Below are 12,456 nucleotides of genomic sequence, written 5' to 3' on the forward strand. Positions count from 1 at the left end.
GGGGGGACAGGATTTGAAGTGTCTAGTCAACTATCTAGTCAAGATAGTTGATAATTACCAAGCTATGGCACAGGCCCAGCCCTTCCTTTGTATCAGATGAATGGTGAACTTAATGCACTTTTTATGTGTCAGCTTGTTACCAACTTCACCATCTGCATTTCCAGTTCTGCCCCGCTTGACAGCTAAAGAATGAGACACAGGTTTTACTCCACAACAAAATATAATTTAATGAATTAGCTTTTTACTGTGTCGATCACAAATCTATAATGATGTTAAAAAAAAATAGAGCAAAAGAAAGAAAATGATCCGGTAACCTCCTTTGTGTTGATGTAAGGCATGCAGTCTCCATAGAGCTTTGGACATTGAAGCTACAGGTCATACAGTAAGACACACTGACACTCAGCTACAAATATACACAAAAGCGCTCATTATGTCCACTCTTCTTGGGGCCCAATAAACATTTATTGTTTGCACATACAATGAGTAGAAGTGGTATAAATCACAACACCAAAAGTTTAATAGTTTACGAATAGCAATAGGATGGGCTAACACTTCTCTGGGGATTTTTCTACCTTGTCCACTCTTGAGGAATAATGGTATGGTGATGCAGGAATATTTGAATATGTGAATTACATCGACAGTTACACAGAAAGGGGTTAGTAGACAAACACGTTGTGTGAGCATGTAGCACACAAAATGAGGGAGATTTTAACAGCCGTGACTCTTGCATTCAAACCTTTGCAACGAGCCCTTTTGGAACTGGTTTTTCTCAACCAAAGGAGCCTGTAAAAACAATCGGCTTCATTCAGCTTCAAGAAGGTCCTTCATATGGGAAGTTACATTGACATGTTGCTGCTGTAACTTTCATATAAAAAGTGCAGACATTTACTTGTGTCTATGGTGCAAAAATCTTGATGACCTCTGGGATTCAAATTGGCCCGAGCTATATAAATACAATTATATATCTGGCTTCATATAAAAATAAAACTAGTAGTACACAAATATTGCACACCTAAGGGAGTTTAGATTTGTCAGGTTATTGACAAGCTATTGAGGAAAATGTACAAACACGGAAATAATAAACCATCTGGTGCAGTATAAATAAATATTTAGATACTGAGTTTTAATTCTCTGCATGCAGTATATCTCTCTGGCTGTAGGTGGACCAAGTTGGGCACAGGTGGAGTCACGGCTGCCAAGGGGAAATGGATGTAGGCTGTGCGGTGCGTGAAGGTCATGGTGGAGCAGCAGGTAGTTCTTGTGGACAATTGGGACAGAGCTGCTCAGTGTTGCTGGGCATCCAGCTCCCTCTGGCGGCAGCCCACAGCAGTGATGAGGGCAGCTCCCTTACCGCTGCCGTCCTCAGACAGCAGGAAGTTGACATCACATTTGGGGGCGAGTTCCTTCACAGTTTGTTGGAAGATCCGAGAAAAACTGAAGAAAAGAGAGCAAGAGGAAACTGTGGTTATGAGGCAGCTTGCTACTGAACTTGAAATGACAGTTGCTTTCCAGCATAGGTGACAGACATACATATTATTCAAACTTTACAACTAGAAGCAGCACAGAGTTGTGTGAGGAGGTTCATTCGGGCCTATCGAGAGGGTGTGGACTTGGAGGTAAAAGAGGTCCTCTGGATTTTTATTGGTGCAGTTATCTCCTAATTTGTAACCCCAGTTACAAGAGTCCATCAGTAGTCCCCTCGACAAACAACCAAATGAAGATGTTAGCCTTGAGGTACTTTTTCAGAAAATTATCTTTTATATAAAAAACTGGTATAGTTGTAATTTGTCCTCACAAAGAATCACAAGTGGTAGCAGATCAAAGTGTTTTAAGGCTAAGAGATGTAGACAGATTGTACATTTAGTTGATTTATAACATACTAATACTTGGCTATTTATGGGTTGTAATATGTTTATTACAGTTTCTGCTGTTTTTATTCTGGACATCTGCAAACGTACAATTTGCTTTATCTTTTCAATGTCTAACATGCATTATTTAATGTCAAAAAAGACCAGTATATTATTTGTTGACTATAGGTCCTTCAGCACTTTTTGAATGTTTTTCCATCCTAGTGACTGAATAAATAATTCAGTGCTACTGTAAGGCCAGTGAGTTTGGTAATCTTGGGTAATTCTTTGCAGACTGATGAAATACAGTAACATTTTAAAATGAACGGGTCTCCTTTCACACAAACATGCCCTCTATTGTGTTCCTATCCCAGCTCTTACTGTGGGTGCAGCTTGTAGAGTGTGCCATCCACACCCACTGTAACATCCAGGTGGTCCAGTCTTCTGTTCTCACGGATCTTGTCCACCACTGCAGCCATTCCAGCTCCGCACAGTTGAGCTGCTCGGCGGGACACTGTGCCGCACACCTCCTTGACGATAATACTGTCATCACAGGTGCTGTCGAGCCCCAGCTGCTGCAGGATCGCTCTGACCTGCAGCAAGGCCAGACGATCGCTGTGGAGAGAGGTGGGAGGGGGGAGAGTCAGAGGTCAGCCAACAGCAGGAGAGTCATTGGATACCTCACAGCTGTTCCCAGAGACTAAGGTAGGCTTAAACAGCACATAAGCTCAAGTGCTCACATCCCCCTTCCTTCATCATTCCTAGGTGTGGTGACTCATTAAAAACTGCTTTTTGCTGAATACTTCAGCTTAATCCCATGTTTTCATGCTGGTATACTATTAATTTCCCAGCATTTTGCATGTTTAAGCCGCAGGCTTTATATAAACACAGATACTTTACAGTACTACTAACTCTTTCTAGCTTTCTGGTATTCACCATTTTCTTCTTAACTTCCGTTTTCATTTATTTCGCTACAGTATGAAAATTAGTCTGCATCAGACAAATTACTTTTTTAACCTCTGTATGGTTATGCAGGTATTCTGTAGGGGCAGAACATTAAAAACTGTCCCACACAATAATATTGTAGCTAAAAAACTAAGTACAAACTAAGTGCATTTTTTGTCTGAGGTGGATTATAGACTACTTCTTATGTGCTATTAGCTTTATCTGATATTCTGATCTTCTAAATCCACAAGATAGATAATATATAATATTCTGTAAAAGTCAGTGGAGCCTATGCCTGCTAGGAGGTGTATAAAGCAAACAGTGTTCTGTGTAAAGTTATATAAGTTATATAATTAAATTTTATACTTTTGTAGTTATTAAATGCAAAATACTTCTGGTGCTAAACTTTTATTTGAATTAACTTGTGATGTTTGATAAGAGTGGTAAATGTAAATGTACCGAACTCACTTTTCTGTCTCCTGGCTTGACATCTGTGCGCAACTTTGTAAACTTTACACATTTGTCAGAATATCCATGTCATAGCATAGATCACCTAGAGCATAACAGGTGGCTGCATTCAGTAACAGTTCTATGAGAGAAGAAACTGATCTTTTTTTATTTAAGCAACTGATCCCTCTAATGTTGAAAATCAGTTCAAACCGGCAGTGGTTGAAGACTGTAACCACAACTTATGTGCTCTTTATCTTCTAATTGAAGAAATTGAATGTTGTGTTTGAATTGAATGCTCAAAAACATAGTTGGGGTGAATTTTACCTTTAAATAGGACAGACTATTTTTTAGACGCCACAATTCTGTAATGTCTGCTCCTGGATAAACAGTTTGTATATAATGATTGTTTGATAGCATTAAAACAGCCCTAACCAATAATTGCAAAAAAAAATAATGTTAGTGTGAAATGATTCACCCACCTTTCTATCTGTGACAGAAACTTTGTCTCAAAGATGCCCCTGGTCTTAAGTGTCTCTGAGATTTGTCCCCGGAACAGGAAGCCACGCTTGGTCAGATCAATCAAAATCTGCCGTACAATCTCACCAAGATACATTCCACTGCACATCTTCTCATATCTGTGATGCAAAAGAATTAACACAGCTGTGTCAGTAAGCTGTAAAGATGCTCTCTTAACTAGAGATACCATTTGTTTTCTTTTTTTCCCTTTAAATATATTTTTCTGTTTGCTCTTTGATCCAGTATTACTGAACAGGCCAAAATGTTGAGGGGAGAGTATAGCACTGTGGCAGGTGTTGCTATTTTGTTATTTGTGAAATAGTTGGGTACTAGCTGCATCCTAACCTTTGTTTGCCTTCGTTGAGTGAGTTCTCATCCACTGCCTGGTCGTATGTTGTCCTGATGTCATCCAGACAGCCATTGTCTCCAAATGCCCCCCACTCCATATTGACACACATCCGACCCTCGGTACCCGGCACTATCTCAATGTTCTTCATTTCTTCCATATAACAAGCATTGCTGCCCGTTCCTGAGTGTATACACAGCCAGGGCTGTTATCTAAAAAGAACTACCAAATTTCTTTTTTGTTTTTGAAAAAACAAATCTTTTCTAACTGTAGATTAGTATTGGGCTAAGGTGCAAAATAACACAAAAGTAGTTTTGCTTAATAAAATAAATACATAAACATATCATTTTGTTGTATGAATATTTACTTACATCTTTCATACCTTGCAAGATAATTGTAGAAAAAATATTTTTGTTATAGGTTGTGTGTCACTCACCTGCGATCAGTCCCACCTCACATGTGGGCTCCTCATATGCACAGGTCATCATCGTCCCCACTGTGTCATTCACTATGGCTACCACATCCAGCTCAAACTCCTACAAACATCACAAGAATTATTGTTTACACATCAAAGTACAACAATATTACATGCACGTATAATGCAGTAAGAACTTGTGTATGCTTTCCATGTTATAGACAAATTTCAATTCAAAAAATCTGTCGTGCAAAAAATCAGTTGTGTCCAGAATGCCCAGAATATATTCATTACATTTTTAATTCACATACTCATGATACTGAAGTGTTTACATCCGGTTACTTATATTAATAGCCATATAGATTTTTTTCCCTGCAGTCTAAAGAAAAGCAGGTAGCTGCTGTTGCTTAAGACTTTTCCAAGATGATGTTAAAGCAGCGTTAAGTCCATGTTTTTCACTAAACATTGCTGGATGGTTGTTTTGACAGATGAATCAATATCACACCTGGAAACATCTTAAATGCCACACTGAGCACAATGCGGTTAACCCACACTCCTAGACAGGCGAAACAACAAACTACACAAGCAGTTTCAAAGAGCTGTAAGGTTCAGGAGCTCTGCCAGACCTCTGCTCTTAGCTGCATGTCTTCTGGGTGTTATTGCATGCTATAAGGACAGTAAACAGGTCCAGGCTCGTACCGCTTTACCTGTTAGTTAATGATTTACCTTTGGTTAATACTTACTGGATTCTCCATCTAAAAAAATAAAATTAATATGTGAAACCGAAAAGTGGCAACATGTGGATATTAGGAATTTTCTAGATATAACAGTGACACTCAACTGTATTCATAAAAATGTCATTTATTAGAGAGAGTAATTAGTCATATTTGTTGTTCTGTTGTAGGTTTATACAGTACGAGGTGGGGTTAAGTGCGGTTAAGTGCGTTTATGCTGAAACTGCACTATGACCATCCGAGGGTTAAAGAAGCAACAATATGAGGGACAAACTGTGCCTACATTATACAGGATGCAAAGGTGCAGCTTACACAAAGCCTTTTTTATCTCACCAAATATCCCATGCAAAGACTGCTGTGACAAAACAAATTTCCCACGTGTGGGACTAATAAAGGTTATCTTATCTTATCTTATCTTATCTTATTGTTTTGCTGTTCTTTGTAACAATAACCAAGCAGCAGTCAGAGGTATAAAATATACACTTATGTCTATTAAATTTGGGATCATTTAACAATACTGAATGAAACCATTTACTGGTTTTAGGGTATTTTAGGTTTTATGTCTTTTAGTGTATATTTTGACTAAATGATGCATATTTTTTAGTAGCAAACTTTTCACAATAATGGCATCTTTGGGCTTTCTGTCAAATCCAGTGGATTAACTAGTGTTCGTGTTGTTGTGACCAAACTGGTCTGTGATTACCTCTTTCCTTTTGATTGCTTCCCGAAGAAGCTCCACTACATCTTCACCCTCACAGTCTGTGGCCTTGAAGCCTTTGGTCCATGTTACAAGGATGCCCTGAAGATAACAAAACAATAAGTAATGATTTAAATTATAATAATGTTTAATTTGACTGAATAACATTTCACAATTCTCTAAACATGACAGAAAAACGACTTATTAACCAAGTATGTGTCCATTACATGTGTACGTTACATTGTACATTATGCTTTGCATTCTTGGTAATTTGGTTGTAGCTGGATTGAAAGCAACGTAAAGTTTTTGCTTTGAGGAAAAAGGGAACATACTGCATCCAGGCTGGTCTGATGGCAGGGGAACGAAAAAGTGAAACCCAGTGGGAGTCGAGCACTTTTCATTCCCATGTAGTCCAGGAAATCAGAGATGCAGTGCACAATGTGATCAAAAAGCTGGAAAGAGACATCATATAGAAAGAAAAGGTCAGGACTGCTAATGGCTTTTGGTGTTTTTTTTTTCATGTGAGTTACAAAGATTCTTTATGGCACCAATGCAGGTTTGGATTTGGATAGTTGCATGTTTCAAATGGATTTTGTTGTAGCTAGAAATTAAGATGGAAAAGAGAAGAAATTGCTATAAATGTCTATAAATGTTTAATCTGTTTTCATGGAATAAGCAGTTTTTAAAGACTGAGAATTATTTAAACATGATTATTGTTCCTGTTTCCTGCAACAAATACGCAAAACTGATCGGTACCTCTTCCCCTGTGCCCTGCATGACTTCTATGGGAATGGCATAGATTTTGTTATGCATCTCCACTGATCGTCTTTTCCCACTGCGAATCTTGACCAGAAGCACGCGGAAGTTCGTTCCGCCAAGGTCCAGAGCAAGGAAATCACCATTTTCTGTTAAAAAAAGCCAAAGAAATGAGCATGAGAAGGCACAAAACATATTTCTACAACCATTGAATAAGTTTTATCTGTTGTACTGGTTATAATTTAGAATAAATATTGTTCTCTCTATGGTTAAAAAACTTGAAAATAGCAATTATATTTGACTGCCAGGTACAGAGAATTAGGGACAAAATATAAGGCACAGAATTATTGGCTTTTAAATCTTAAAGTATTTGTCTAAATGTTAACCTTCATGTATTAATTGCCATTAGGCATCACAGATAAGTAGTGCTAGTTTATCAAGGTGAGGCCAACGTTTACTCGTGTGTGCTTCTGTGTCTGGTAAATCACCTATTTTCAGAAAACCTTTTGAAAGAAACACATAGATCTAGGAAACGTCAGCTGTGTCTTCAGTCAGCATAAACTGACCATTTGTACTGTTACTGGTTATTGGATTGTGAAAATCCTTTCATGCAGATCCATAAAGTCCACCTCATACACTAAAAGCAGTGCTTGTGCTGGGTAAACATGTCCAGCTGTTGGGTTTTTAAATATCTGAAGCCTGTTGTTTGACTCCTTGTGCCATGAACTTTACTCAAGCTTTTTGTGTTAGCACAAGCGCTGCTTTCATTATTACCAAAAACCAAACATATAGTGACTGATTGTTTCATGATACATTATGTAGTTTAGTAGTTACTTTGAGATGACATATAGACTCGCTTTAATTATTAATAATGCTGTTTTTATTGTGGTAAATAATGCAACTGTTTGTTTCACCAAACACTGATATTGTATTTTATAAGCATGTAATAATTTTACCTGATGCAATGGTGGCCTTATTACAGGTAATACACTCCCGAGTATAACACATGGTTTCACTATAGACCACACGAAACACTTTAGTATCAAAGGATATTGATATTTCCATCTGAATTACTTTCCTTTGGCCTTCATATATGACATAGACAGGCGTGAATGATTGACTTGGACCTGAGCTAACAAAAAAACGAATCTATGTATGTCTCATTTTAATTACCTGTTCCGTCCGGTGTGCTTCGAACAAAGGTGGGCAACATTTTGACTGTAGCGTCCTTGTGGCTGTCCTTCTTCAGGCCTCTTTCAATCTCCACCTTCATCCTTTTCTTTACCTCTAACAACTGATTTTTGCTCAACCGGAATTCTGCCAAAGTCTGCTGAATGTGGCGCGCCTGCTCGGTTAAACGGTATGCCACTGCTGTCACCATGGCTGCTCCTTTCCCACTCCCGCTTTCGGACAGCAGGAAACGGACATCTGAGTCTGGGACTAAGCGACGCACAGTTTTGTGCAGACGACGGGCATATCTGTTCAGAGAGCAAAAGAATTCCTCGTGAGTCTTCAAGTGAGTATTAGAATGTGTCAAAATCTATTTTTCATCAGAATTATGTATTCAGGCTGCAGAAATATATAAAACACTACACAATTACAGGATAACTGTGACTTAGGATTTTAGGAATTCACAATGCAGCAGATCTGAACTTCCACACAGACCAAAACCTGGAGTTTTTCATTTAGGACTGAATCTGAAGCCACTCAAAGAATTATCTGGCGTACATCCTTTCTATGCTGCATAGGTCTTTTTGGAGTGCATAATATCCAAACTAAATGTGCGTCTCTGGAAAGCGCCCTTTAGTCCCCATTTTATGGCCTACTCACTGAGGGTGCATCTTGTACAGGGATCCATCAATGCCGACAGTGGTACGAAGCCGCACAACTCCTTTATTCTCTTTTAGGCGACAAAGAATGGCTCCCAGAGTTGCAGATATTAGATTAGCTGAGCGGAAGGATACGATGGTGCACACGTGCTGCACAGCCAGACAGTCTTCATCTGAGGGCTCCACTCCAAGCCTTGTCAGGATTTCCATGCACTTCTTCAGTCCTTCCTTAGTCCTAAAATTACAAGTATTGTACATTAAAAAAGTCTTAACTCTTCTGTTGAAAAATGGAAGTGGAAAAACTATTTTATTCCTTCATGTCTCACTTTTCAATTGCAGATACATGTTTCGTCTCAATCTTTCCTCTCGTCAGGAGCTCGGGGGTTATTCGTCCCTCAAACAGCAGCCCCTCTTTGGCCATCTTGACCAGGATGAGACGTACCAGTTCTCCCATGTACATGCCACTGGCCATCTTTTCAAACCTAATCAGAAAGAAACACAACAGTGTTTTCATATAAGGTATCACAGCTACAATTTCTATTCATCTAAATTACAGTCCACTGCAGACTAGAATGCTTTTTTTCAACTGTAATCTTAAGGGACAAAGCTATATTTTATCTATAGTGGTGTGTGTACAGTAACTTCACAATGTGTAACAACAAAGAGAACTAGTCCCAAAGAAGTTAAGCATACTGGTATACTTTTGTGTATTATCCCATACGGAAAAGAAATAGTAAAAACTTATATGTGATTACTCATGAAAGTGGCCACTTTCATGAGTAAATCATATAAGGCTTACATGATTTACTCATGAAAGTGGCCACTTTCGCATTACTTTCATATATTGTTTTAGTAAGTATCCAAAACATACAAGTTTCATTATATAATTTTTCAAGGGATCTTATATCTGTTTTCACACTTATATGCTTTTCATACAAGTTTCACACAAGACAGATACAAACTTTATAAGATTTATATATATCTTTTCCATATGGGATATGCAGTTCGTTTACTGTTTGGCTGCACAACTTAAAAAACTAACTTGCATTGTACTTATCGTAGTCTACAGTAAGTAAACTTACTGAAAGATATTTAAACTTTCAAAACCTTCTTTAGTTTAAAAAAAGAAAAGAAAGGAATCTTACAATTGTTTTCCTGGGTTGATCGATCCTCTGTCAATCTCACGGTCAAACTCTGTGCGGATGTCCTCTAGGGACCCATTATCCCCAAAAGCACCCCATTCAGTGTTGATGCACATCCGGCCTTCATCTCCTTCCACCAGGTCAATGTGACGCAGTTCCTCCATGTAGCAGGCATTTGTTCCCGTTCCTGAAAGGATGCACAACTGACATAACTCTTATTTCACTTCAAAGCAGAATGCAGTGTGCTATTTAGCTTATTTGGCGCCCCCACATGTAGAACTGTGTACACGCGTCTGTACAGTGCTCAGGACCTCGTGTGATTTTTGCCCAAGCTTGGACGAGAGACATTATTTTTGCTTGATTTTTGCCCTTCAGGGTTAGAACTTTAATATAAAAATGTATTCTCAACATCCTGGGATGGTTTGAAGTACTGATAAAGTACACTTGGTTACTAAAACCTGTTGGCTTTAAGGTGCTAAATACCTTTTCCAAAGCCTGGGGAAAGGATCTATTTGTTTAAAAGGGGCATATCAAATCATGTGAAATGCAAGATGTTTTTCCCCCTACTTTAAAAGTGTCATTGGCTCAGGCATTTGTATTTGCCTAATGCAGTGGTAAAAATCCGTTTTTACCTATAATGATTCCCACTTCACAGCGCTGATCGTCAAATCCACAAGTCATCATAGTGCCAGTGGTGTCATTCACCACTGCCATGATGTCTGCTTGGTAGTCCTGGGAAAACAAGGTTATGTTTAACTCAAAACAAAATGGGAAAAAAAGAGCCACCTGGCAGATGTCTTATCCATGTTTGCAAATGAAATCCACAGACAAAAACCTACCCCTCGTTTCTTGATAGCTTTGTTTAGAAGCTTCACAACGTCCATGCCTTCTACACCACTGGCTTTAAACTTCTTTGTCCATGTTAGTAAGACAGCCTGAAAAACAAGACTAACTTTAATTTACTATAAGACGGGCAAAGACAATCTCAAATATATGTCCATCGCTATTTCAGTCACGGCATCGCCAAACACATTATCTATAATATATTAACACAATAATATGATACTTTAATATAAATACAATACATACAATAAAATATAATGCATTATTGAGCTATTGATCTAAAACTATTAACAAAAGAAACAAGCCACACATGTTGAGATTGTAGTGATAACGTGTTTAATGAGCACAGTGAGTGGTACAGTTATCCTTTAAACTGGAAGTGTTTACCTCATCTAGTTTGGTTTGGGCACATGGGAAAGAGAACGTGAATCCCACAGGAAGTTTTTTATCCTTGATTTTTTGTTTCTCCATGAAGTCACCGAGGCAATCTGCAACATGGTCAAAGAGCTGCAGACACACAAAAAAGACATTTTTAAGAATTTCAAGGTGATGTAACTAGATTTTGGTGCAAATGTAACATTTTCTTTATCATTTTAAGTTAATGCATCCTTAAAGTACAATTTCCAGTTTACATAAATATCCCTGAAACTTTACTTAGAAAATGCTTCAACAAATATGTAAAGAACATAAAAGATTGCAGACAGTTAAAAGCCTTTCTGTAAACCATGCATATTTTAGAAATCATCATGAGATCCTGGAAAGATAGCTGATATCTACCCATATTGACATGACTTGTGACTTAGCATGTTTTTAAACTATTATTTTTTTTCTTTTTTCTTTTTAGTCATTGAATTAATTGTATACTTGCATGAAATTGTTTTTAAAAAAATCACACCAATGAAGACTGTTTACAGAGTTGTATATTATACAATAAGTCACAATCTAAATGCACGTCTTTGTTAACAAACCTGTGATATATCACATTACATTTCTTCTGACCAGCTGTCCGTTCAGCATTTCACTAAACAGCATCTGTCTTGTTCTGTCTGTGTAAGTCATGGCCTAAACCAATCACACTGTCATTCATGTTTTGGTTATCATGTTACAACACGGCCGCCAACTGTCTGTCCTGTGTAGGCCAGTGTAGGTTCTGATGTTGCTCTTATTATTCCCAAGTGTCACAAAGATCATTTTACACAAACTGAATGTTGAGTCGGCCTTACTATAACTGCTTTGTGTGGTGTGTAGACAGTAATGTTGAATATTCTTAATTAAGTGTGATTACGATACATCGGTGTGACAAGGATTACAGCATGAGAACAACATGTCTGATTGCTTCTTAGCTATGTTTTCACAGAGGAATGGCTCAATAAGAAGAATACAACAAGAATGTTTAGTACATTTAAAAATGGTAGAAATATATTTTTGGTTACCTGTGCCCCACTCCCATGGGTAATGTCATCAGGGGTCTCATAGATCTGGCTCTCCATCTGAACTGGTTGCTTCTTGTCTTGTGTCACTTTGACACGCAGGATCCGAAAGTTCGACCCTCCAAGGTCCAGAGCTATGAAGTCCCCCTTTTCTGTCAGGTTGAGAGTGTGGTCACACATTAGTCTTTTTGAGTTTTGTGATTTTTTTTCAATTGCAATTCATGACAGACAGTTGCAACTAGTCCTCCCCCTGGTGTATTCCAACCCCACACACACACACACACACACACACACACACACACACACACACACCTCACCTCAAAGAACAGGGATAATGAGGGATTTATATGCAACTTCCTCTCTATGCAAGATTTTTTTCTGTGCTCAGAGTAACATGGAGAAAAACAAAAACACAAGGACACTCACGGAGCTCTGATATAAGCCTCCTTTTGCCCCATTCTTGGCTCTGCTGCAAGGAACACATTTTTTCCCCGCTGTTCTTATAC

General features: G+C 38.3%; 1 protein-coding gene and 1 long non-coding RNA gene across 3 annotated transcripts in view; one reads left to right on the plus strand and one right to left on the minus strand.

Moving 5' to 3' along the window:
• LOC102207202 (uncharacterized) overlaps positions 1 to 2,459 on the plus strand; it is a 6,170-nt gene extending 3,711 nt beyond the window's left edge. The window contains exon 3 of the long non-coding RNA XR_312175.1: positions 2,403 to 2,459. This is a non-coding gene — a long non-coding RNA (uncharacterized LOC102207202). The remainder of the gene's footprint in view (positions 1 to 2,402) is intronic.
• Positions 429 to 12,456, minus strand: part of LOC102206918 (hexokinase-1-like) — a 17,209-nt gene continuing 5,181 nt past the window's right edge. The window contains exons 3-19 of one of the 2 annotated variants that reach the window (XM_013915041.1): positions 11,954 to 12,102; positions 10,908 to 11,027; positions 10,517 to 10,612; positions 10,310 to 10,409; positions 9,681 to 9,864; positions 8,862 to 9,017; positions 8,537 to 8,770; positions 7,880 to 8,184; positions 6,707 to 6,855; positions 6,283 to 6,402; positions 5,957 to 6,052; positions 5,263 to 5,274; positions 4,541 to 4,640; positions 4,104 to 4,287; positions 3,722 to 3,877; positions 2,229 to 2,462; positions 429 to 1,434 (exon numbers count right to left, since the gene is read on the minus strand). In XM_013915041.1, the coding sequence (XP_013770495.1) occupies positions 1,284 to 1,434; positions 2,229 to 2,462; positions 3,722 to 3,877; positions 4,104 to 4,287; positions 4,541 to 4,640; positions 5,263 to 5,274; positions 5,957 to 6,052; positions 6,283 to 6,402; positions 6,707 to 6,855; positions 7,880 to 8,184; positions 8,537 to 8,770; positions 8,862 to 9,017; positions 9,681 to 9,864; positions 10,310 to 10,409; positions 10,517 to 10,612; positions 10,908 to 11,027; positions 11,954 to 12,102 (2,546 nt within the window). In that variant the 3' untranslated portion in view covers positions 429 to 1,283. The remainder of the gene's footprint in view (positions 1,435 to 2,228; positions 2,463 to 3,721; positions 3,878 to 4,103; positions 4,288 to 4,540; positions 4,641 to 5,262; positions 5,275 to 5,956; positions 6,053 to 6,282; positions 6,403 to 6,706; positions 6,856 to 7,879; positions 8,185 to 8,536; positions 8,771 to 8,861; positions 9,018 to 9,680; positions 9,865 to 10,309; positions 10,410 to 10,516; positions 10,613 to 10,907; positions 11,028 to 11,953; positions 12,103 to 12,456) is intronic. The other variant, XM_005749601.2, reaches the window with a different exon arrangement.

Source organism: Pundamilia nyererei, unplaced genomic scaffold (genome assembly GCF_000239375.1).
Source record: "Pundamilia nyererei isolate P.nyererei 1_Seehausen unplaced genomic scaffold, PunNye1.0 scaffold00250, whole genome shotgun sequence".
In the NCBI taxonomy this organism is placed as follows: Eukaryota; Metazoa; Chordata; class Actinopteri; order Cichliformes; family Cichlidae; genus Pundamilia; species Pundamilia nyererei.